Below are 25336 nucleotides of genomic sequence, written 5' to 3' on the forward strand. Positions count from 1 at the left end.
TCTAGTACTTAATGATTATATTTTTTCCCATGAGTATCATTTCCTGTGTGCCATTTGTACTTTTATTTTAATCAAACATTCTGTTGCTATGATATGTATCTATTTTCGAATGCTCAGTTTCAAGCATATCTTTAAGCTGAGAATTACTGTCTTGACTGTTTTGTTTGGTCACTACAAATGTCATCCTAGGATTTGTTTTAGCAAGTGTCTAGTGTTGTAGTCTTTGCGTTCCTGGTTGCATATCTTCATTGTAGTGACACACATATTTAAGTATCTTAGAAAAGTTACATGGGAAGTAAAACTAAGACCTTATGGCAGGAAAGACTTTTTTTCTGTCTCTGCATTTCATTTCTAGTTTGGGCATGCTGTTTTAGTTGGAATTTTGAAGGCATGACTTCATTGTCTTATACCTTCTAGTGTCCTGTGGAACCCTTCTGTGGGGAATTACTGCTGCAAATTAGCATGCGACCTTTTTTTTTTGGAAAAAAATGTCTTGTGGTTATCAATCTCAGCTTCATGCATATGCCTAAGTGTGAGACATTTTGCTGGAAAATTGTCTGATCCTTAATACACATACTTCTGGAAACTTCTGTATTACTTGTTTAATAAAATGGCTTATGTTTTAATTTTAATCTATATTTCTGAAAATTTTCTTAATTTCTAATTTTGTCTGCCATTTTAATTTCTAATATTTTTTAATATTTATTTAAAAGGCAGGGAGAGGAAAGCTGGGAGGAAAGAAACTCTTCAGTTTGCTTGTCCATATCCCAAATGCCTGCAGCCTCTGAAGCCAGGAACTCCATCTGGATCTCCCACATGGCTGGCAGGGAGCCAGGTGCTTGAATCATCTTCTGTTCTTTCCCCTAGTACATTAGCAGGCACTTGGATAGGAAGTGAAGCATCTGGGACTTGAACTTGAGTTTTCATATGTAATGCCAGTGTTTCAAGCTATGGTTTAGCCTTCCGGGCCATGATGCCAACCCTTTTTTGTACTTTGTACCTAAGAATGTAGTGTTCTGTTCTTTCATGGGTAAAATGTCTGAAGTGCAGTTAATGATAGTCTTTTTTTGTTATGGCTCTTACCATCTGTCCCTCTCAAGTCGCTGTTTTTTTTTTCTTTCCTTTCCATTCCGTATCATTGTTGGTGAAGTTTTGCTGAAGCTCTGAAAGGTTCTTTGGAATCTCTGTATTATAAGGGTTCAGTATTAGCTGGCTGAGGTTAGAGGACAGAAGAGAAGAATCTTTTTTGAGGGGGGCGGGGGGAAGGCTTCATTGTCAGGGGACTGGTTAGTAAGCTGTCTTTAAAAAAGTTTTTTGTTTTTTTTTTTTTTAATATAGAATCTAGTTTCAACACTTTAACACAAGTCAAGTTTTCCCAAAGAACAATCCTATAGCATTTAGCTTTATCCATGTACTGGTGTTTCAAATGTAGGCAAGGAGAAGTCTTCTTCTCAGCATCTTCTCAGTATAGATTTTCACTTCTTTTCCTTATACTTGTTTTCTGCTCTGGATTCATTGAAAAAAAAATTTTTTAAAGGATTTGTTTATTTGTACAACAGTTACAGGGAGAGGAGGAGAGATAGAAAAAAGAGAGAGCGAGCTTCCGTCGCTGCTTCACTACCCGAATGCCCACAGTGGCTGGGACTGAGTTAGGCTGAATTCAGGAGCCTGGAGCTTCATCCCCGTCTCAGTGTATATGCAGGGGCCCAAGCACTTGGGCCATTCTCTGCTGCTTTCCCAGGTGCATTAGCAGGGAGCTGGATTGGAAGTGGAGCAGCCAGGACTGAAAGCAATTCCAATACTGGGTGTTGGGATTCACTGTGCTACAGTGCCAGCCACAGATTCATTGAATCTATAGGTGTTCCAGGTCCCTTTTTGTTAGAGAAAAAGTGCTTGATCCCTTGGAGTTGGCAAGGGAGAGAGGTAGTTATTTGCCTAATATAAAGAGGGGTTGACAGCTGATTCCTATTAATTTTTAGAAATTTGGTTATTTCAAAGGCAGAGCATTCAGAGAGAAGGAGAGAGAACATCAGAGAGAGATCTTTATCTGTTGATTTACTCAGCTAGTGCTGGTTCCTGCTGAAACTAGTAGTCACGAACACCCATCTAGTTTCCCATGTAGGTGGTAGGGGCCATGGACTTGGGCCTTCTTCCACTGCCTTTCCAGGAGTGTTATCAAGGACTTGAATTAGAAGTAGGTGAGCTGGGGCTACAGTTAACATTCTGATATAGATACTAGGATTGGAAGTGGTGACAATCTGCCCTACCAGAATGATAGTCCTAAAATTAGTTTTGTTTGTTTGTTTCAGTTCATCATGCGCACACTGGGTGGTAAATTAGTCTTTTTTTGATGTTTTGTCAAGTTGCAGAATCTGAAGAAAGGCCTGCCATAAAATTGTCCTTAAATTCAGATACCAACTGTAAGTTTGTGGTTCCCAGGGCCACTCTTCAGGCTAGATTAGCTGAATATAAATTCAGGAATTTCCAAGACTACTGTAAGATTTGCTAATTTCCTGGAAATATTTACAGAACCCACTGAAAGTGTGAAATGTAGGATTGCAGCTGTATTAACAGGAAAGGGATATGAATTAGAACCAGCAAAAGAGACAAATGGGACACAGTTGGAGAGTGGTCCAAATGCAAAGCTTTCCTTGTATTGTTGGAGGATGTGTTATTGTTCCAGCATTGATGTATGACAGCAATACCCATAGAATATTACCAGCTACAGATACTCACTGGAGCTTCTGTGTCCAGAGTTTTCGTTGGGACTTTCATTGTGCAGACAAGATTGGATCCTTTGTCTAGTGATTGAATGCCATGTTTAATCCTCTTCTTTTCCCCAGAGGGTTGGATGATAACATGTGGCTCAGAAACTCTAGCTAGTTTCTAGTTTCATCACAAAGTTGGTCTTGCTAGAATTTCCAGCCTCTTCCATAAGTCACTTTATTAGCAGAAAGTACAAATCTGCTCTGAGGAGCATTTATTTTTATTTGAAAGGTAATCACAGAGAGAAGTGGGTGAGGGAGAGAGATCTGAGATGAGCTAACCCGAAGCCAGGAGCCAGGAGCTTCCTCTGGGTTTCCCATGTGAGTGCAAGGGCCTAAGAATCCTGTGCTATCTCAGGTCATAAGCAGGAAACTGGATCAGAAGTGGATTGCCGGGACATGAGTCGGGCTGTGCACTTAGGAATGTCGACACTGCATTGGGAGGATTAATGTGCTGCACCACTGTAGCTGCCTCAGGGACAGTCATTAATAACAGGGATAACTGATTGCTGGGGGAGTTGCCAGGGTTTGCAGGTTACTTCCCAGAATCCAAAGACCAAGACCTCATATTGAACTGTAGTCAAACTCTTGGTCACACAGTGTGCTATTTTTGTTGTATAGTGAGAAGTTAATATATCATTATCATGGACTTCTTTTTTTCCAAGTCACTTGGCATATATGTGTTTAAAATGTACTGTTCCTTTTTTACCTCCTTTTTTCATATCTGTTGAAATAATTAAATCTGTTCTTGAAGACATTTTCATAAAGGGTGCTGAGGTCTTTGCTTTCTACTTTAAAAAAGAATGTTCTGTGATTTACCAGACTTCCCTGGTGAACATTACAGTTCAGCTTGATGTGGTTTGACAGGCACACTTTATTTTCATCTTATAAAACATGTCATATAGATACCCAAAATCTGATGGGAAGTAAAATCACTGGAGTGATTAAAGATTAACGAGGTGGAGGGCAATTATTCTCAAGTAATATAAATAGATTATGTATGATGATTTTATTTTCAGAGAAGATGACAGTATCAAAGTAGAATTGTTTATTCCTTTGAGACTTAGTTTTATTATTTTTAAAAGTTATAGAATGGTTGTTCTAGTTTGAATCCTCATTTAATTTCTTACTTGAAGGTTATTATATAGCATAACTTGATTGTACCTTCCTAATTGTAGCACAGAACATCAAAATCTGTATTGGCTTCAATTTTTGTTTTAACTAAAATGTGATTTTCTATTTTTGGCATATCCTGTAGACCAAACTTTATTTACTGGTATCTTTTTTTTGTTTTTAAATTTATTTTATTTATTTGAAAGGCAGAGAAGAGAGAAATATCTTCCATCTATTGATTCATTCATCAGATGGCTACTACAGTGGCTAGCGGTGAGCCATATCCAACCCAGAACCTCATGTTTTTCCCATGTGATTGCAGGGCCCAAAGACTTGGGCCATCTTTTGCTGCTTTACTTGCCACATTATCAGGGACTTTGATCAAAAGTGGAGCAGGTGGATCTTGAAGTGGTGTCTTTTTAAAAAATAAATGTGTTTTTGTTTTCCTGAGGAGTAATTAGTAAGTTAGTAAGCAGGTATTTAAAAGCATACTTATGACACTTGTCAATATGGGTTATTTGTTTAAATCAGCCTCACTTTAGAGATATGCTGTGCCTATTAAATACATTTGTGCTGATAAGAAAGGGAAATAATCATTAAATGTACCATACGGTATGTTTAGTTTATCATTCCTTTATTTATATTTTCATTTTTTAAATTAAGCTTGAACTTAATTTTACATGTGTGATAATTCTTTAAGACTGAGTTATTTAGTATGTGGATATTCCATAATTTTGTATACCCCTTTGCTTTCTCAAGAGTTAATAATTGTTGTGTATCTTTTGCTTTTATAAAAATATTTGAATATTAGTTTCTCAAATTCAATATGGTAAACTGTATTTTAGCCTGGTTACTTGATTCTGTTTGAATGTAAACAGGTGGTAGTGAGCGTCTTTTAATGTTCTGGATTAAATACAGTGGATCACATCCTCTCTGTCTTTATCTGTGTCTTTGCTTTTCACAGTTTGTTACCTACAGTCAAGGTGTAAAAATTGGCACTAGCACAATGGCTTAACTGACTAATCCTCTGTCTGCAAGCACTGGTCATTTGAGGAATGAACAAGTGATGGAAGGTCACTTTTTTCACAAAGGTTCACTTTGTCACTGCTTTCTCTGTTAAAAAAAAAAAAAAAAGAAAGAAGGAAATCTTCCTTTCAGGGTCCAGCACTTTGGCCCAGATATTTTGTCCTATACCTCCAACCACTAGCATCCATGTGGAAGTCAATTTGTGTCCTGGCTGCTCCACTTCCTGTCCAGCTCCCTTCTTATGACCTGGGAAAGCAGCAGAGGATGGCCCAAAGCCTTGGGACCCTACATCCACATTGGGGGTGAGGGAACTGAAGGAGGCTCCTGGCTTTGGATTGGCTAAGCTCTGACCATTGATTTGGGGAATGAATCAACAGATGGAAGATCTCTCTGCTCTATGTAATTTTTTTAAAGATTTATTTATTTTTATTGTAAAGGCAGATATACAGAGAGGAGGAGAGACAGAGAGGAAGATCTTCCGTCCGATAGTTCACTCCCCAAGAGGCCGCAACGGCTGGAGCTGAGTCAATCCGAAGCCAGGAGCCAGAAACTTCTTCTGGGTCTCCCTCGTGGATGCAGGGTCCCAAAGCTTTGGGGCCATCCTCGACTGCTTTCACAGGCCACAAGCAGGGAGCTGGATGGGAAGCGGGGCTGGTGGGAATTAGAACCAGCGCCCATATGGGATCCCGGGGCGCGTTCAAGGTGAGGACTATAACCACTACACTATTACACCAGGCCCTGTTTAGGCTTTTGCTATTTTCCTGCTTGTTTTAAAATTTACTTTGACATTTTGAAGATTATGGAAATCTTTTATTAAATAATCTGAGTTTTGATGCACTTAAGTGCATTGTAAATATCCTGTTAGGATAGTGTAGTATGCAGCTAGCTTTTTGTAAAATTTTCACCATACTATAATTCTTTATGACAAATTATTTTTATTTCTTAACAATATACTCAGAGTTCTGTTTCAGCATGAACATGTTAGAATTATTTAAGGTTGTTTTCAACTGTATTGGGAATTCAGGAAAATGACAAGACAGTAATATGTACTGTAATTACAATGTGTTGAGCAGGTAGGCAGCGAAACATCAGTACTAAGTGATGTGTGACTCCTGTGCATGACCTTGGAGGTCAGTGGTTTTCAGTTTTCAAGACTGCAGTTTTACTTTTAAGACCTTTTACAGTATATAAGTTTGAAGACTTTTGTTTATTTGTATTTCAGCTGTTAACATTTGTCGCATTACAGTTAAAACCTGCGGATCAGGGTACCACCTTACATACAGGCTGCGAGTTACCCCAGGACAGTTGCTGCTCTGTAAAAATCTAGCTTCAGTAACTGGCATCTTGTAGGGACACTGTCAGTTATAGAATTCATGCACTGCACCAATATGTAATACCAATGTAAGTGAAAAGAGCAGTTTGCCCAGCTTCTCTACTAATGAGGAGAGACAAAGAGAGAGAAATCTTCCACTGGTTAGTTTATTCCCCAATTGGCTGCAACGGCTGGAGCTGGGCCATTCTGAAGCTAGGAGCCATGAACTAGGAGCTTCCTCTGGGTTTGCCATGTCAGTGTAGGGACCTAAGGACACTTAAGACATCGTCTACTGCTTTCCCAGGCCGTAACAGGGTGTTGGATCAGAAGTGGAGTAGCCGGGACTAGATCTGATGCATATGGTATACTGGCACTGCAGGTGCAGGCTTAACTTACTGTGCCATGATGCTGGCCCTGGAGAAATAGTTTTATTAACTAAATTGTATTTCAAGATCATGGCAGAATTCTTGTAGAAAAATCATGAAACTGTTTTATGAATTTGATACATTTATTCTTTGACCTTAGTTTCTCCCAGATATGCAAGAAATCTTGTTCTTTTGGAGAAGGGAAGCAATTGTCATTTTTTTTTTTGTTTTGTTTTAGTTTGACATATAGATTTCTTATGGTGAAAACACTGTGTGTCCACTCAGGCTTGTATGGTGGTGGCTTTTCTTAGACCAATATCTGTTAATATTTGGCTTTGGACTTGGGGGAAAAATTGTATTTATTTATTTATTTATTTATTTATTTATTTTAAAGAATTTATTTCACTTTTTTTTTTTATAATCTATTTTATTGTGTTGTTGACAATCTTTACATAGTTAATTACAGTTAAAGAAAGAAAAAGAAAAGAAAAAAAAAAGGTTCAGGGGGATAGGGAAGTGGGTAATACTATTATGTCCACATTGTTTCCATCTTGTATCTGAGGTAAAGGGGGATATTGAGGGGGAAGCCCCACCCGGTTTCCCGCCCACCCCGAGTCCCGGATGTGGGGCATGCTCTGAGATATGTGCTCGAGTGGTGTTAATAGTTCTCCGGTTATGAATCGCTGCCAGTTTCGCTCGATGAGGTCGTCCACTGATTGATATGGTCCATCATAAAGTCTCCGTTTGCCCCATATATCGCTGCCAACATATAGCTGAGATGAATGATTGATCTGCTCTGTCTTCTGTCTTTTCTTGATTAGAGTTCTGAGTCCAGCAGTTCGATTAGAGAGATCTCCAAAGAAACTTTGAGGTATTCCCAGACTAGTTTCTTGTATGCTCTAGCAAGCACAGGGCCCGGCACAGTCCATCACCCCGATCAGCTGGTGGTTGCAATTGCTGGGTTGGTTCTGTTTTCAGTCCCGAGTTGCACTGGAACCAATGGGTGTTGCAGTCCAGTCTGGTTCTGCCCAGCACGTACTCGGCCCTCACACTAACCAGTGGGAGCTGCAGCCTAGTCGGGGCGACCCACAATAACCCCCACCAGGCCCGCCCCCTACCCTGGTTTGCCAGTATGTGTAGCAGAAGACCAGTCTGTCCCCCATCCCATTTGGCTCTTGTACGTGTCAATGGGTATTAAAGCTTAGTTCTATCTAACCAACTCAACCATCCAGCCCTCACGGGTGTTGTTGAGTGCCTCTCTATCTAGCCATCCCAGCCCCCGTCCCAGTCTTCATGCCCTCCCACGGGACTAGTGACCCAAGAAGGGGGAACCCACTTTTTCCCTCCCAGGTCTCTCTGTCCCGGTTTATGCACTCTTTAGGTGGTTCTGTGATTTGACTTGACAGAATTAGTCCACAGTGCCAGCTTCTGCGGCTATGCCCAAACATCCCTCACCCACTCTAATTTATGCTTGCACCAGCAGGAATAATCAGCCCAGCCTGGCTTTTCCCTGATCTAGTCCACATGCAGCGCACAGGTGTTGTAGCCTTGCATAGTCTAGTCTGTCTCTATCCCAGCCCACGCTCTCTGGTGGGAGTAGCTGTCCAGCGAGGGAACCAGCCACTTAATCCCCCCGCCAGTTCTGCCCCTCCCTTCCTTCCTGGATCTCATGTGTGCTGGTTGGGTGCTGCATTCATATCCAGTACAGGCAACCACGCCCTGGCATTCCATAATGTGTACTGGTTTTGTCGCGACCAAACCCGGCTCATCCCACACTCTGATCTGGTGATCGGATTTGCCAGTGGGTGATATGGACTGATTCAGCCTGGTCTGCTCCTGACCCATGCTGAATGTGTGCCAGTGGGAAACTTTCCATGGCCTATTCTGGACTGTTTCCTATCATGCTTCTTGCGCTTACCTGCAGGGACTGTGTCCTGCCAGAGGAGTTGCCCAGGCTCCTCCATCAGATCCCCTCCCAAAGGCAGGTTTTGCGCATGCCAGGGGGTCCTTGAGCCAACCCAACTCAGTTCACCTCCTGCCCTAGCAGGAACAGTGGCTTTTCCTGGCTGGCTTTCACCCCATTCTGGTTCTTGTTGTTGGATGTTTCAGCCCGGCCATGGCTCGTCCATACCCACATACAGCTCACGCATGGCTCAATAAGAGGTTGAGACCCAGCCTAGTCAGTCCCACATCTACCCCCTGGTTCTCCATGCCACCAGATGGTGTTGGAGTCTGAACTGGCCTGGTGCATCCAATCCCAGCCCACACTAGTGCCTCGGGTGACTGCAACTGTTTCCTAGATAGAACGCAGCCCCAATTCCAGCACATACGCCCCTTGGTGGGAACCTCAACCTAGTTAGGGTGTCCCGTTACCTCCCCGATTGGGCTTGTTCCTAGCTGTAAATCATGCACCTGCCCGTGGTTGCTCTGGGGACCAGTAGGTGCAAGAGCCTAGCTCGGTATGACCTGTGTTCCATGCTGGTTTCTAGTTTTGCTTGTAAACAAAGGTTTGTTCAGTCCTGCCCAGTACATTACGGTCCATTACCAAGTTACACATTTTGGAGCTACTATGCCCTGCTAGTCTGACCCCCAGATTTGGACGGCATGTTCACCAGCGAGAGCTATGACTCGCCAGGGGAGCTTCCCAAGTACCTCCACTTGATCCACTCCCAAACCCAGTTTACATACATGCCATTGGTTTTTAGGCCAGTGCCCGGTGTACTCTGGCCTCCCATTTGGCCTTGTATGAGCTGGTGAATGTTGCAGCCCGGCCCACCCCACAGCCTATTCAGGATGCGCATTTGGGTGCTGCTGCCTTGCCCAGTCCAGTCTATGGTGGATCTCTTTACCTGTGATTGATGGCAGGCTCCTTGGTCACACCTAGCTTAGTCCATAACCACCTAAAATTTAGGTTTACCAGTGGGGCCAAACTTTCTACAGGGTGTGGCCCACACATCCTGCACAGAGTCCACCCCAGTATAAGGTTCTAGAGTGCTAGTTAAAATTATGGACCTGCCTAATGTGACCAGTCTCCTGAACCAACATCATGTCAGGCAAAAAAATATCCTGCTAGACAATCCGGGGTTTATCTTTTGCATTATAGGTGTTCAAAGCTCAGCATTATTGAGTGATTAGAAGTTCTCCAAAAGAAGAGTTACTGGCGTTGGGAATCTTTAGGATTGACTCAGAACCCAGAAACAGTGGGGTCACCCTAGAGCTATCTAAGCAGCAGTTCGGACATCCATTACCCCAGAGCTTCCCAGCCGGGTGGCCAGCAGGCAAAGCCTGGCACCACATGGTGCACTGGCCCCCCTGGATGAGGCCGAGGACTCGCTCACTGCCTTGCGGCAGTGTCTTTGGCGTGAGCCCCCAGCATTGGGTCCGACCCGGCAGGGGCACCCCCCACAGCCGCCACACTGTGAGGAGCGGCAGTTGCCCCCGAATCCCAAGGCCCGAACCCCTCCCAAACTCACCTAGCTGCCAGATATTAGTAGCTGGGTGGAGCTAGGAATTTTAAGCCAGTTCCCAAGTTCCCACATGGTGCACTTACCCTGAGGAATGAGCTCTCTTGGGTCCTGGATGAGGCCGAGGACTCGTTCACTGCCTTGCGGCAGTGTCTTTGGCGTGAGCCCCCAGCATTGGGTCCGACCCGGCAGGGGCACCCCCCACAGCCGCCACACTGTGAGGAGCGGCAGTTGCCCCCGAATCCCAAGGCCCGAACCCCTCCCAAACTCACCTAGCTGCCAGATATTAGCAGCTGGGTGGAGCTAGGAATTTTAAGCCAGTTCCCAAGTTCCCACATGGTGCACTTACCCTGAGGAATGAGCTCTCTTGGGTCCTGGATGAGGCCGAGGACTCGTTCACTGCCTTGCGGCAGTGTCTTTGGCGTGAGCCCCCAGCATTGGGTCCGACCCGGCAGGGGCACCCCCCACAGCCGCCACACTGTGAGGAGCGGTAGTTGCCCCCGAATCGGAAAAATTGTATTTAAACTTAGGAAGCAGTTTAGATGGTGTTCAGGGACATAACTGGAAAAATGAGGATGGAACCATATTAAGGTGGCTAAGGCATTTGGATTTTGGTCTGTGTTACAAGTAGTTTTTGAATGTTTTTAAAGCAGAGGTTTGTGATAAAAGTGGTAGGTTTGGAAAGATGAATTCAACAGAAGTCCTTGAGGTTGACTGAGAGATTCCCTTCTGGCGCAGTTGGAAATTAACAAGGCATTTAGCAGTTATAATGTATAATAAGATAAACAATGACAAAATCATCAGATATCAATTTTAATGACTTTGATTATATGGTTTTATGGAATTAGCATTTGATCACAGTTGTGTATTTTGCACTATTGGTGAACTTCCATTGAAAGCTAAGATCTTTGACTTAAACCAAGTATTTGTATTGGTAACTAATTTACTAAATATGCCAATATAGGGCAGAGTATGTTTAGTCCAGCAAGTATTGGCCAACCACGAAAGACAACACTGTCTCCTGCCCAGTTGGATCCTTTTTACACTCAAGGAGATTCTCTGACTTCAGAAGATCACCTCGATGACACTTGGGTGACTGTGTTTGGGTAAGGTTTTTAGATCGTTTAACTTTTTGTTTTTAATCCCACCTCAAGATTTGATAATAAATATTATCAAATATTCAGAAAAATTCAAGGGATTACACGGCAAAAATCCATATTCCTACCACCTAGATTCCTAGATTGTACATTTGTTAACAGTTTGGTACATCTACTTTTTGTGTCATCTGTCCATCTCTCTTTTTGTTAATATGTTTCATTGTAAATTGCAGATATTAGCACATATCACCCTGACACTTCAACGTGCTTATTATTGATCAAAATTTATTATTTGTTTGGAGTTTTAAAAAAAGTATTATTTTTTGAAAGAGCAACAAAGGCAGGATGAGGGAGAACAGAAGGAGGAGGTGTTCTTCGTTGGTTGACTCTCGTCCTAAGTAGCTGAAACAGCTAGGGCTGGGCCAAGCTGAAGCCAGGAGTCTGTAACCCTGCCTGGGTTTCCCACATGAATGGGAGGGGCTGCAGTTCCTGGGCCACCATCTGCTGCCTGCCCAGATGCTTTAAGGCGTCAGATGGCAAGTGGAGCAGCTGGTATACAAAGTAGTGCTCTGATTTGGGATTAGCTTTGCAAGCAACAGTTTAACGTGCTGTTGTACCATGATGGCTACAAGTTATTTTTTGCTTGATTTGCTTACCTCTTCCCAGCAATTGTCTTTTGAATTGAAGGTTTCCCTTTCATTCTTTAAGGAAGCTCCTTTCTTTCCCTCTAGTGATTATTTTTGTATTTTTAGAGAGTTTAGCCATTTTGAAGTAACAAATTGAACTTCATATGTACACACTTGTATATGAGAATATATACATGTATGTATGTATACATATCCTGTCATAGGATTATAACTTTCCAACTAAATATCAGCTATTACTAGAAACAAAGGGTGACAGTCCTGGATGCATTTTAAATTTTTTTTGTGGCCAAAAAAAAAATAAATTTTACAACACTTTAGAGGCAGTATTGCATGATCTTTTATTTTTACAGATGAGGAAAGTGAGGTATTAACAGATTATCTAGAAGTTCATAACTAGTTAATACAACTGTAATTAGAAGCTCAGTCTTTGATTTTCAAAGTTAACAGTAGCTGTATAAAAAGAATACTTGGAATCCTTGAAAGAACAACACCACCTGATTAATATGTTAATTTTATATGTTCTGTTTATTTAAAATTCAAAAATTCAAATGTAGATAAACAACATTGTGAAAATATAGCATGTATTATCACCAACTACATTCAAAAAAAATTTTTTTAAACTATTTTTCTTCTTTAGGGCATGATTGCCACCTTTTTTTTGTGTGTGTGTATTTTGGTTAACAGTTGTGTGTGTCACTGATTCTGTTTAGATGAAAAGTACTGTATGGCTCTTTTAAAAGCCCATCCTTAGCTATATATATCCATAGCACTTGGGCTGACTTGATTTATTTTTTCTTCTTTATGTTTAAAATTTTCTGCTAAAAAATGTCTATTCTTAAATGTGACTGTTTATTCCTAAGTTTGCTTTTCAAACTCTTTAGTATCACATTTTATGAATTCTGGTAATTAGATAAATTGCTTGGAGTACTAAAGAGTTTTTTTTTGTTTTCATATTTAAGACATACATTCTCCCATTGATTTTTTTTTGAAGGGGGAGAGGTTACTGTTTTAGTAAACTTGCACGTGAACTTTGAGAACTGAAGCATTCTTTAAGAAATGTTCTATTTTGATTATTTGTAGGGGAATATTTACAAATGCATTGTATTTTAAATAGTTCAAGATTTTCCTGCTGAGTCAGTATATCATTTTGGTGATTCTTTAGAGATAAGAGTATTCTTTTTTTTTCTTTCTTTTTTCTTCTTTGCTCTTCCTTCTTTCTTCTTCAATTTGTTTATTTTACTTGAAAGTCAGAGTTACATACTGAGAGAGGAGAGACATAGAGAATCTTCCATTCTCTGCTTCTCTCCCAAATGGCTGCAATTACTTCAATGGCTGGACCTTGGCCTGTTGATAGCCAGGAGTCAGGAACTTCTTTATCTCCCACATGGGTGCAGGGGCCAAAGGCCAGGCGCATAAAGGAGGGAGCGAGATCAGAAGCAGAGCAGCCGGTATTCTAACTGAGCTCTTAGGGGGTGCTGATGGTGCAGAAGGAAGCCCAACAGACTGCCACAATGCTGGCCCTAGTTTGTCTTTTATTTTTGTGACTTTTTTGTGTGTTTATTCTTAATATTCAAAACTGGACCCCATATTAACTGAAATTAATGGTCGAGGAACCTCTGGATCATTTTGTATTAGTGACAGCTATTAATGCTTGCAAGTTGTTCAGGTTTAGTTGTTTAGACTGTGAAAATAGTTAACGTTTTATTATGAAATGTTTAACATGTAAGAACATAGGGCCCGGCGGCGTGGCCTAGCGGCTAAAGTCCTCGCCTTGAAAGCCCCGGGATCCCATATGGGCGCCGGTTCTAGTCCCGGCAGCTCCACTTCCCATCCGGCTCCCTGCTTGTGGCCTGGGAGAGCAGTCGAGGACGGCCCAATGCATTGGGACCCTGCACCCGCGTGGGAGACCCGGAGGAGGTTCCAGGTTCCCGGCATCGGATCGGCGCGCATCGGCCGTTGCGGCTCACTTGGGGAGTGAATCATCGGATGGAGGATCTTCCTCTCTGTCTCTCCTCCTCTGTGTATATCTGGCTGTAATAAAATGAATAAATCTTTAAAAAAAAAAAATGTAAGAACATAAAGGAGGTTAAAAACTACTTAGAATTTTCTCGTGTAAAGGTTTGGACATTACAATTTTGATAAGCATCCTTTTAAATGATAATGTACCATTGATATTGGTATTGAATTTTATTTTTGTTTCAGGGATAAATTTCAGAATTTTTAGATGCTGCTTAATGCAGAATGTTATGACTATAATAATTACAATTTTCTTTTAATGATTATAATGCAACTAAATGTAAACATGCTGTAAAATATATCTAGAACTATAATTTTATAGCTCTTTCTGAAGAACTGTAAAAATAGTGGAGGTTTTAGAAGTAGTGTCACGCTGTAGGAGAACATCTGGTTCAAGACTAAGGTGTTTGCTTTTGAGTGATTGATATTGTGAGGCCATAGAGGAGAAAATAGGAGAATCCACAATCTCCTGTTGATTTTCTGGACAGTTGGATGAATTTTTTGTGAGACGCATGTTAGTATGTTAATTTGCATTCTGATTCAGAGTGGCAGTTGACTACTTTGTTTGGACAACTCTTATTTATTTTTCTTTTTCAGGTTTCCTCAAGCATCTGCTTCGTATATATTATTACAGTTTGCACAATATGGGAATATCTTAAAACATGTGGTAAGCTTTGTGGTGTTTTTGGCTCAGTATTTTGGCTAAGGAAAAATAAATTGTTAATTGAGTGGGAACTGCTTCTGAACTTTGTCTTTTTCTGAATTTAAAATAATTTTCTTTTAGATTTATGGGATATGTCATTTGGATCTAGAAGGCCAGAAGTTGCATCGTGCTTATTAAAATAAGGGATAAACACAAGATAAAGGGATAAAGGGATAAAGGAAGAGGTTGAGAATTTTGGGATTCACTCCCCACTTTATTAAATGGTTAATATGCACTCTTTAAAATGAATTATGTCACATATTGCTGTTTTTCATTAGAAATTTATTCTTTTAAAGATGTATTTTTATTTTTATTTTTTTGAGAGGCAGAGAGACAACGAAATCTTCCATCCACTGGTTCAGTCTTCAGGTGGCTGTAATGAGTGGCTGGAGCTGGGCCAGTCAGAATCCAGGAACTTGGAGCTTCTTGGGGGTCTGCCCTGTGAATGCTGGGGTCTAAGGACCTGGATTGTCTGCCATTGCTTTCTCAGGCATGCTGTAGGGGGCTGGATCAGAACTGGAACAGCCAGAACTTGAGCTAGCACCCATACGGGATTTTGGCACCACAGGCAGAGGCGAAACCTACTATATTGTGATGCGAGTCCCATGAGCTTGCTTTTTAGAGTAAATTGATTTATGAAAGCGGAGTCAGAGTGGGAGGAATAAAGGAAGGAAGGAGGGTGGGAAGAAAGAGTGGGACGGAGGAGGGCAGTGAGGGAGATTTGTTGGGTTACTCCCAATGCTTGAAACAGCCTGGACTGGGCCAAGGCTGAATTCAGTCCACAATCATTAAATGGATAGAATAGCCGGAGCTCTGTTATTTGACTAATTGCCAGTGCCTGCCTGAATTGGCCCTGAGGTGAACATCCAGTCCAGGCACAGCAGTGTGCGATGCGAGCATCCTGATTGGCGTCTGAACTGCCAGACCAGCTAGTCCTAGCCTGATCATGTGCTTAGTGGCTCTAAGGGATAAGGAGGAAGTTCCTGAGGTGAATATAGTTTTTAGGGTTGGTAGGTTTAAAAAGTAGCTTGCATAAGTTGTAATACATACATACGTGTTTTTAATTTCTAGAAAGTAAGATTTGTCTTAGTTAACTACATAAAGTCAGATTGGTGAATATAAGTTTAAAAAATTTATGTAGAATATTGACATGCTTTTTATAATAGTTATCTTTTGAAAATTATTTTACTTTTGTAAAATATTTGTCATGTATTCTTTATTTTAGACCATTGAAAGCTAGGTAGAAATTATTAAAACTATTCCATAGTGTTTATGCTGAACCGTAATTTGCTGCTATGTACAGGATATCGAATAAAAATTGAAAATATAGTTTTATCTTAGCATTTCTATTTTTTCAGTTGAATTCACTTGGTATAGATTTTAAATGTTTATATTTTAAGAGACCACTTTATTACTTGCAGATGTCTAACACAGGAAATTGGATGCATATTCATTATCAGTCTAAACTGCAGGCTCGGAAAGCCTTAAGCAAAGATGGGAGAATTTTTGGAGAATCCATCATGATTGGTGTGAAACCATGTATCGACAAAGTAAGTTATTGCTATTGTAAGCAAAATAGCTTAATTTATGTGAAGAACACAGGACTAAGTATTCACAATGGAGGTTTATTTCATTTGACTTTGTCTCTTTTTTCTTACTTCGTAATTGCTGATAACATTTATAGTACTCTGGTGTTTAAGGCAGAATTACAGAGATGGAAAGACGAAGACAATGAGACAGAAAGAGCTCGCATGCATGAGCAAGTGTGAGCGAGCTTCCTTTTGCTGATTCATTCCCCGGATGGATTTTAATTAGTCTTTTTTATTTAAAATGGAAATTAGATATACTTAAAAAACAATGAGTATCATTGAATCTTCTTTTTGTAGCTTGTAAAAATTGTGTTAATAGCTCTTTACATAAATATAGGGAAACTGGAACTGCACACCTGGAACTTTTGTTAGTGTTGGTATGCACTCATTGAACAAAACAGACATGGTTGCTCTTCTTAAAATTGGGTGTCAGTTTTGGTTGTATTATTATGTGTGGTACAGCTGGTTTTTACAGAGGCTTAGGGAGTATTTGTGAGTTATTATATAAAGTAAATAGGTTCAAATTTTTAATCTTCTAATACAGGTTTCCCTAGGAAGCTACTTCTTTTTCCTTTTCTTTTATCTGAGTTCTAATGATGAAAGATTCTTATTTGTAAGGCAAATACAATTTTCTTAATGTATCTGTGTTTTGTAATCATAGCTAAGAAAAATATTTTTGTCAAACTGGATGTTATATGAGATAGTGTATGCCTTTTAAGTAAATTTTTTGTTAAGTGGGATATAGTATGGTACAATTTGTATTACACTCATAAACAAATAGTTGTTTGTTTCCGCAGAGTGTTATGGAAAACAATGACAGATACGCTTTGTCATCTCCATCTCTGGCCTTTACGCCTCCCATCAAAACCTTAGGCACACCTACTCAGCCTGGCAGTGCTCCGCGGATTTCTACCATGAGACCTCTTGCTACAGCATACAAAGCTTCTACTAGTGACTACCAGGTATTTGAAGTATTGTGTGAAACAAATGTACCTTAAATGTGGAATGCATCCTATTTTATTTTTTTGTGAGATTGATCTGTTTGCTATTAAAACTGGAGGTCATCGCCTAGATTAAACCCTTAAACTTTTCAAATTTTGTGTTTTCAAATTAGAATCTTTTTTGTTTTATTTTGTTTATTTTTATTCGAAAGACAGATCTACAAAGAGGAGAGATAGTGAGAAAGATCCTTCAACCTCTGGTTCACTCCCAAATGGCCACAATGGCCAGACCTGAGCCAATATGAAGCCTGTAGCCAGGAGTGTCTTCCAGGACTCCCCTATGTGTGCAAAGCCCCAAGACCTTGGGCCATCCTCTATTGCTTTCCCAAGGCATAAACAGGGGGGTAGAAGGGAAGTGGAGCAGCTGGGACATGAATCAGCACCCATATGGAATCTTCGCACTTACTACAAGGTGAGGACTTAGCCATTGAGCCATTGTACCTGGCCCCTAAAAAGATTTTTTAAAATTTTACTTGAACTTATACATATATTAGATAGAGGGAGAAATTGAGAGAGAGAGGGAGATCTTCCTGTTTGCTGTTTCACTACCCAAATGGTCCTGATGGCCAAATCTGGGCTGGTCCAAAGCTTGGAGTCAGACCCTTCTTCCTCCAGGTCCCCTATGTGGTTGCAGGCCCAAGGTCTGGTCCGTCCTCCACTTCTTTTCAGGCAGTAAGCAGGGAGCAGGATTGAAAATGGAGAACATGAGCAGGACCCCATATGAGATTGGTGCTATAGGCACCAGAATTAATGCTGAACCACCACCCTGGCCCCTCCTATTTTGCCATTCCTAAAAGCATAACATTGTTCTTAAGAACAAACAGTTGAATCCTCTTATACGTTAGCTGTATAATTGACTGGGACATTGAACAAATTGTCAGCTAACACTTTTTGCATGTGCTTGTATGTTTCATTAATAGGTTATTTCTGACAGACAGACGCCAAAAAAAGATGAAAGTCTTGTATCCAAAGCAATGGAATATATGTTCGGCTGGTAGCATAATAAAATCTATGGACTCAGCTACTGAAGAAGAGTCGGCTGCACCAAAACGAAGTTAGCAGAGTACTGCCAGTTTGCTTCGGTTAGTTATATAACCACCCTTGGCAGTATTGGATTTCTATCTCATACTTTTTAAGCAGCCTTAGTTTTTTTTTTAGAAGGATACATCTTGTTTGTAGCTCGCACTTTAAAAGCTGCTTGAGTTTTTTTTGATGAAAACTAAAAATCACTGTAAATAGAATTTTTGTGTTTTCTGTGATAGTGCATGCTTATACACAAAAAACTGCATTGATTACTACAAGATAATTAAAATTGTTGTGAGGCCTCCTACTCTTTTGAAAGGGGGAGTTGATTTCATGAAGGGAAACTACAGCTGCTTCTCTCAACACCCAAAGATTATAAAAATAGCTATTTGAATTATGGTCTTTTAATGTAGATCATATTGAATATTTTACTTATATTTGTTTATATGTCTTGTCATAGATTGTCATCTTTCAGTATTGTGCAGCCACAACATTCTTTTAAGAACTTTACTACTAAAATTTCTTGATAATAAACTTTGTCATTGATATGTTCTGAACAGTTTTTGAAAGGTGATTTATTTTGTCATTTCATTTCAAAAGATTTTAAATGGTAGCTGAAATAGACAAAATATGTCATGAGCCTCTATGTGTCTGTACTCTAGTTTCAGTTGCTGCTAGGCTTGACTGTGCTTGATATTTATCTGTTTTTTATTTTGCTTAGTTACTTTATAAATGTTATATTTTAATCTGCTTGAGAATATATCAGAAAGAATATTTCCACACATAATTGTATCAGCATCTCATGTAGTGGAGTTAATAATTTATTAATGTCTAATATCCATTTTGTTAAAATCAAAGTCTAGGCTAGAGCTCCATAAATGTTTTTCTCTTAAATGTTTTGCAATCTGAATTCTCTATTTGTTTCACCCCATGATTCATGCCATGATTCATGGCTTGCTGAAGGAGCCATAGAATGTCTGTGTTTTATGTCCACGGGTATTTTCTTGTTCAACATTTATTCTGTATCTTAGAACTTGTTTCTGTCATTTTGCGTTTTTGTAAATTTTTTGTTGTTATTTCATGCTTTCTAATTTGTGGTCCTTTTTGGTAGTGAAATATTACAGATTCCTTTTTCATTTCGTTTTGTGTGTATATTCTCTGTTATAGTATATTCTGTATATTCTCTATTATAGTTGTGGTATAACTAAATTTATCGTGATCAGTTGTGTGCTCAAAACATGACTAAGGATCCTTTCAAATGATTTAGTCCCAGATTGTGTGGAAAACAAAATATAGGATTGTAAACTCAAGTTAGGATAATGCTTGCATTTAGAGCCATAATTTAAAAAAATGTTTTGATAGTGTCTTAAGATAAGTGGAAGATAAAATATGGTGTTACAATATCAGCTTTTATAATTGCCTGCATATTTAGCCCTTATTGAGGTCTTTAACTCTTGTGGCTTTGCGTTATTGTCCTGTGTTCTTTCATTTCATGCTGCATGGCTTCCTTGAAATTTTATGGGGAACAGAAAAGAAATTTTATGGGTAGCTCTAGTGGTAACAGACTTGCTCAATTTTTGTTTAGTTGTAAACAACCTAACTTTTGTTTTTGGAAATTTCCATATATTTCCAATTTTATGTGAAAGAGAGAGATAAGTCAGTCTTCCATTTTCTGATTTACTCTTCATAAGCCAGTAGAAGTTAGGATTGGACCCAAACTTAGGACTCATTCGCTTTCTACCGTGTGTGTTGCAGGAGTACAAGTACTTGAGTGGTTATCTTGCTTTCCAGAGAATTAGAAACAAACTGAATTGAAATTGTTGGAGCCAGGCCTCAAATGAAGTACTCTGATATGGGATGTGGGCATCCTGAGTGGCATTTTTCTTTAAAGATTTATTTTTAAACTTTTATTGGAAAGTTATATATACAGAGAGGAGGAAAGACAGAGACAAAAATCTTCCATCCAATGATTCACTCCCAAGGGGCCATAATAGCCAGAGCTGCGCCGATCCAAAGCCAAGAGCCTGGAGTGTCTTCTAGGTCTCCCATGTGGGTGCAGCGTCCCAAGGCTTTTGGGCCATCCTTGACTGCTTTCTCGGGCCACAGGCAGGGAGCTGGATGGGAAGTAGAGCTGCTGGGATTAGAACCAGCACCCATATGGGATCCTGACGCGTGCAAACCTAGGACTTTAGCTGCTAGGCTACTGTACTGGGCCTGAGGTCATTTGTTTTTGTGTCTTTTCTCAAATTTGGGAAAATTTCAGCCATTCCTTCAGTATTTTCTTTGCTCCCTTCTCTACCTTTTGGGATTTGAACCGTGAATATGTTGGTCCACTTGATGGTAGGTTCCTTAAACTCTGTTCACTTCAATCTTTTTTTTATTATTATTATTTTCAAAGGTTTTATTATTATTGGAAAGCCGGATACACAGAGAGGAGGAGAGACAGAGAGGAAGATCCTCCATCCGATGTTTCACTCCCCATGTGAGCTGTAATGGGCCGGTGCGCGCCAAACCAAAGCCAGGAACCAGGAACCTCTTCTGGGTCTCCCACGCGGGTGCAGGGTCCCAAAGCTTCTGGGCCGTCCTCTCCTGCTTTCCCAGGCCACAAGCAGGGAGCTGGATGGGAAGTGGAGCTGCCGGGATTAGAACCGGCGTCCATATGGGATCCTGGGGCGTTCAAGGCGAGGACTTTAGCCACTAGGCCACAGCGCTGGGCCCACATCTTTTCTTTTTGTCAGACTTGATCTGTTGTTCTTTCTTCATGTGTTGAGGAAGTTATTTTTTTTTATTATTTTTTATTACAAAGTCAGATATACAGAGAGGAGGAGAGACAGAGAGGAAGATCTTCCGTCCAATGATTCACTCCCCAAGTGAGCCGCAATGGGCCAGTGCTGCGCCGATCTGAAGCTGGGAACCAGGAACCTCTTCCGGGTCTCCCACGCGGGTGCAGTGTCCCAATGCATTGGGCCATCCTCGACTGCTTTTCCAGGCCACAAGCAGAGAGCTGGATGGGAAGTGGAGCTGCCGGGATTAGAACCGGCGCCCATATGGGATGGCGGTGCGTTCAAGGCTAGGACTTTAGTTGCTAGGCCACGCCGCCGGGCCCTAAGAAAGTTATTTTTGAAGTTATTAAGTTTCCTATCATGCCTAGGATGTGACTAAAAACTTTGCTTCCTCTTCAACTCCAGTGATTAAATATATTTGATGGTTCCTGTTCATTGTTTTACGTAAGCATATGAAAGGTCAAATAATCCATCTTTAAGAACATCTTTTGTTACCTCAAGTGATTGAAGTGACTCTGGTAGTTTTTTGATAAGTTTCTTTGTTATTGATGACAAGATATTCTTTGGACATTTATTGCGTTTTGTGTATGTTGTGTAGAATTTGGAAATTTCCAGTAAGCATTTGCTCTTTTTTTAGGAAAAAGTATTCTTTAGTACTGTTATCTGGATGCTTGTGATTGTGTTTTGTGACTAAATTGGTATACCTCATGACTTGTTACTGATAGAAATTAACTATGGACTGTAGTTTTTGCAAATTGAAGGTTTTTGTATAATGTTCTTCTGTCTTACAGAGTTCTCACCTTACTAGAAATTAGAGTTTGAGTGTCCCATTAACCATTAACAATTTGGCTTCTGATTTTTTGTACATGTCAGTTTAAGAATAACAATGTTCATACCACATCCAATCGATCGGATTTTGGGGAGCTGTTGGAAACTCTCTGCCTGCATCCTCCTCATTCGTATTTCTTGCAACCCAGTATTGTTGTACTGTATCTTAATTTTGAGTGTTTTGCCAGTAGAATAACTATATTCTCTTACCTTTTTCTATCTTAATTGCACAAGTAGATACATATTTAATGCTCATATCCATGTAGATACTCCCCATTCATTTTGGTTGAAGTCCGTCCTCTGTTAAATTCATAACGGAGTTGGTCCCAGCTTCTGTTTCACTATGTGAATGTCTGTAGCAGTTGGAGCTGTGTCAAGCTGAAACCAGGTCCTGGGGTTCAATCTGGGTGTTCTTTATGGGTGGTGAGGACATGAGAAACTGAGTCATCAGCTGCTGCCTCTCACTGTGCACGTGTTCAGGAGGCTAACTTGGAGGCAGAGCCTGACCACACACTGGGGACTTGGGTGTGGGCTGTGAACATCCTAAGCACAGGCTTTGCTGCTTTAACAGGTAGCTGCTCCCATTATCTTCTCTTAAATATGTGATTTTAAAAAGTGGTTAGTACATTCAGTCTGTCTGCAGCATTTGCACATGTGCTTATCTTCACATTGTTTTGTACTTTGCTGATACATTGTTATGAACTTTAGTAGGGGGTATACTTAGTTTTCTTTTACACTTGAATAGAGTAGTAGGGTGAGTATTGTGAAAAAACATTTGTTTTAGATTCTCTTGAAAAACCATAAATAGAATCTAAGTAAATGTTTTGAAAGATTATCATTAGCCTTTTCAATTTTTATTTCAGTCCAGCCTTGTTGAAATCAGATCAGAAGAAGAAATGGTCTTTTTTCCTTGTCTTGCTTTGCAGCGCTGAATTGGCACCTCTGTTGGTAGAGTTAGGTTACCACACTAAGTGGAAAAGAACATTGTAGTCTGTAGAAGCTAGTTCCGGTATCATCACAAAGTAGGTTAAAGAGGTGGATTTGGAATTGAGAGAAAGTAAGTAACGTGCACAAAGTTTTTGCTTAAAATGGTTACATTTTACATGAGGTCCATGTGTTTGAATATTGTATTATTGTATCTGTATTTCCGTCTTCTCGCTGTCTTGCAATCAATTTGTTAATATCTGTTGATGCCAGTTGCTGTTTTTATCTTTTGGTTATCAAGAAATGGGTGAAGCACAAGCGTGTTTTTAGACTGTTGCCTTAACTTTTCTAGTCTTTATTTTATAGAAAAAAATTTCCTACACCACTCATATCTGAGTTCACATGGTATGGAGTTTTGTCTTTAATAATAGGCCACATTTATCTGTCTTTCACAATCATCTGTTATTAGAGGTTTTTTTCTCAGGAGACTTGCATTGAAATTAGAACATTTTACATATGGAAATGTCACAGTTAAAGTGGTAATTTTAACTAAGGGTGAAGATATTCAGTGAAGCTATGGTCTCAGAGCTCCCTTAGGTCCACTGACCTTATCCAGCCTGGGATAATGGAGGGGTGTGTGTGTGTGTGTGTGTGTGTGTGTGCGCTTGTACGTATGCATATACATACACCCACTCAAGTATAGATAATATCATTGCAGATGGGGATGCATAATGTTATGTTCCTAATGTTACTTTTTAGTATTGGAGTGTAGAAATATAGGAGTATATATAGAAGCAGAGGTTTCACAAAGAACACATTATTGGCTAAAAATAGAGTACTTTGTTTCTGAAATGTTCTTCAACTTATTCTAAATTATTAATCAAGTCTTTATAATGTTATCAATTTTATTAGAGAGTCCTTTCTTTTCATTCCTTCCTTTCTTGATCCTGTTTTTTTTTAAAGATTTATTCATTTTATTACAAAGTCAGATATACAGAGAGGAGGAGAGACAGAGAGAAAGATCTTCCGTCCGATGATTCACTCCCCAAGTGTGCCGCAATGGGCCGGTGTGTGCTGCGCCGATCCGAAGCCGGGAACCTGGAACCTCTTCCAGGTCTCCCACGCGGGTGCAGGGTCCCAAAGCATTGGGCCGTCCTCGACTGCTTTCTCAGGCCACAAGCAGGGAGCTGGATGGGAAGTGGAGCTGCCGGGATTAGAACAGGCGCCCATATGGGATGGCGGTGCGTTCAAGGCGAGGACTTTAGCCGCTAGACCACGCTGCTGGGCCCCTTATCCTGGTTGTTTTAATGGTCTTGATCACCCATTTGCCTAATGTTTATTGAGTATTTTGTCCTGATTAAGTTAGGTTTGGGAGAAAGAAATAGATATGGGGCTCTTATCTGAAATTCAAGATGATGCATTTATTTCTGTTTTCTCCCACTGTTTCTACTAAACTTTTTAACTTTTTCATTTTGTTTGCTCAGAGTTTACCTTATTCTTTAGTCTTGCAGCCTTTTAAAGTCTTCATTCCTATTTTGTGTTTTATGAAGTAGGAATAATATAAAGAAGAAAAGTAACAACAGATGGTGGGTAACTAAGTACTTTGGCCATCGTCTACTGCCTTTCTAGGCACGTTTGCAAGGAAGCTGAGTTAGAAGTGGTGGAGTGGATTTGAACAGGGACTATGAAATGGAATAGTTTCACCCTAACCCTGACCCAATTTTAAATTTTGAAATGCAACTTTATTCATCTAATTCACAACTAAAGGAAAAGCTATTAATGAATGTTGAGCTAGATGACATGGTATTTTCGTGTTTTTTTTTTTTTTTCAGCTTTGTGTTTTCTAGCTCATCTGTATTTCAAACTTCCAGCGGAAATTGAGGGACAGGCACTTAGAATACTTCTGTTCATAATACTACAGGATATTTTCATGTTCTGATAGTGTGGGAATGGTGAGTCTGTGTTTCTCTCATTTTCTGTGAATTGATTGGGAGCAGCTCTGTGACTTAGGGGTTGAAGACATTCCTGCAAATTAAATTTGCTTGAAATGGAATGATTCTTTAAATCTTAAGTAGGTATAATATCTTTTCTATTCTTCTGTCAACTAGTGGAATAGACTAGCTAAACAATGTAAAGACAAGTCAGGTCCAGATAGGCTTTCAAAGGGGTCAGAATTTATACTTGATAGAAATCTAATTGAAGTTAAAGTTGTTAATAAGTATGTAAGACTTTTGAATGCCAAGGAATTCAGATCTGGTTTTATAGATTAATTACAAGTAGGTAAATGAATCAAAATTATTTCAACTCACAATTTTTAAACTTATTAAAAGGTGATGATTTGGAGTGAATGTAATCCCTTTGGCATAGTTAAGTAGTTATTTGACTCTGAAATACTCATACTCTCGAGTCAATGCTCTTACATTAATTTTAGTAAGCATTCCAATAATGTTTGCAATTCAGATTACTTTAGTATGAGTTGGTTGATTAAAAGGTAGTATTTAGACTCTAAATTTTATAATAGAAATGGGTTTTAAAATCAGGCTTTTTAAATCGTTTCTCTACTTACTATTAACCTTGGGCAAGTTAGCCTTTTGTGTCTCATTTTCATTATCATAAAAACAATGAGTAAGGATTATCTTTTGGATTACGAGGATAAATGAAATGATTTGTAGACCTCAAT

At 39.9% G+C, this 25336-nt stretch overlaps 1 protein-coding gene across 3 annotated transcripts in view; it reads left to right on the top strand.

Annotated features, from left to right (window-relative positions):
* NUP35 (nucleoporin 35) overlaps positions 1–24687 on the top strand; it is a 51702-nt gene extending 27015 nt beyond the window's left edge. The window contains exons 5-10 of one of the 3 annotated variants that reach the window (XR_009245473.1): positions 11010–11151; positions 14403–14472; positions 15930–16058; positions 16895–17059; positions 18019–18180; positions 24489–24687. Coding sequence is in view for 2 of the 3 variants with exons in the window: in XM_004576993.4 (XP_004577050.2) it covers positions 11010–11151; positions 14403–14472; positions 15930–16058; positions 16895–17059; positions 18019–18096 (584 nt within the window). In the remaining variant the exon portion in view is untranslated. Of the gene's footprint in view, positions 1–11009; positions 11152–14402; positions 14473–15929; positions 16059–16894; positions 17060–18018; positions 18996–24488 lie in introns of those variants that run through there. The other 2 variants (XM_004576993.4, XM_058664700.1) reach the window with 2 other exon arrangements.
* Positions 24688–25336: the final 649 nt, after the last annotated feature.

Source organism: Ochotona princeps, chromosome 5 (assembly GCF_030435755.1).
Source record: "Ochotona princeps isolate mOchPri1 chromosome 5, mOchPri1.hap1, whole genome shotgun sequence".
Classification (NCBI taxonomy): domain Eukaryota; kingdom Metazoa; phylum Chordata; class Mammalia; order Lagomorpha; family Ochotonidae; genus Ochotona; species Ochotona princeps.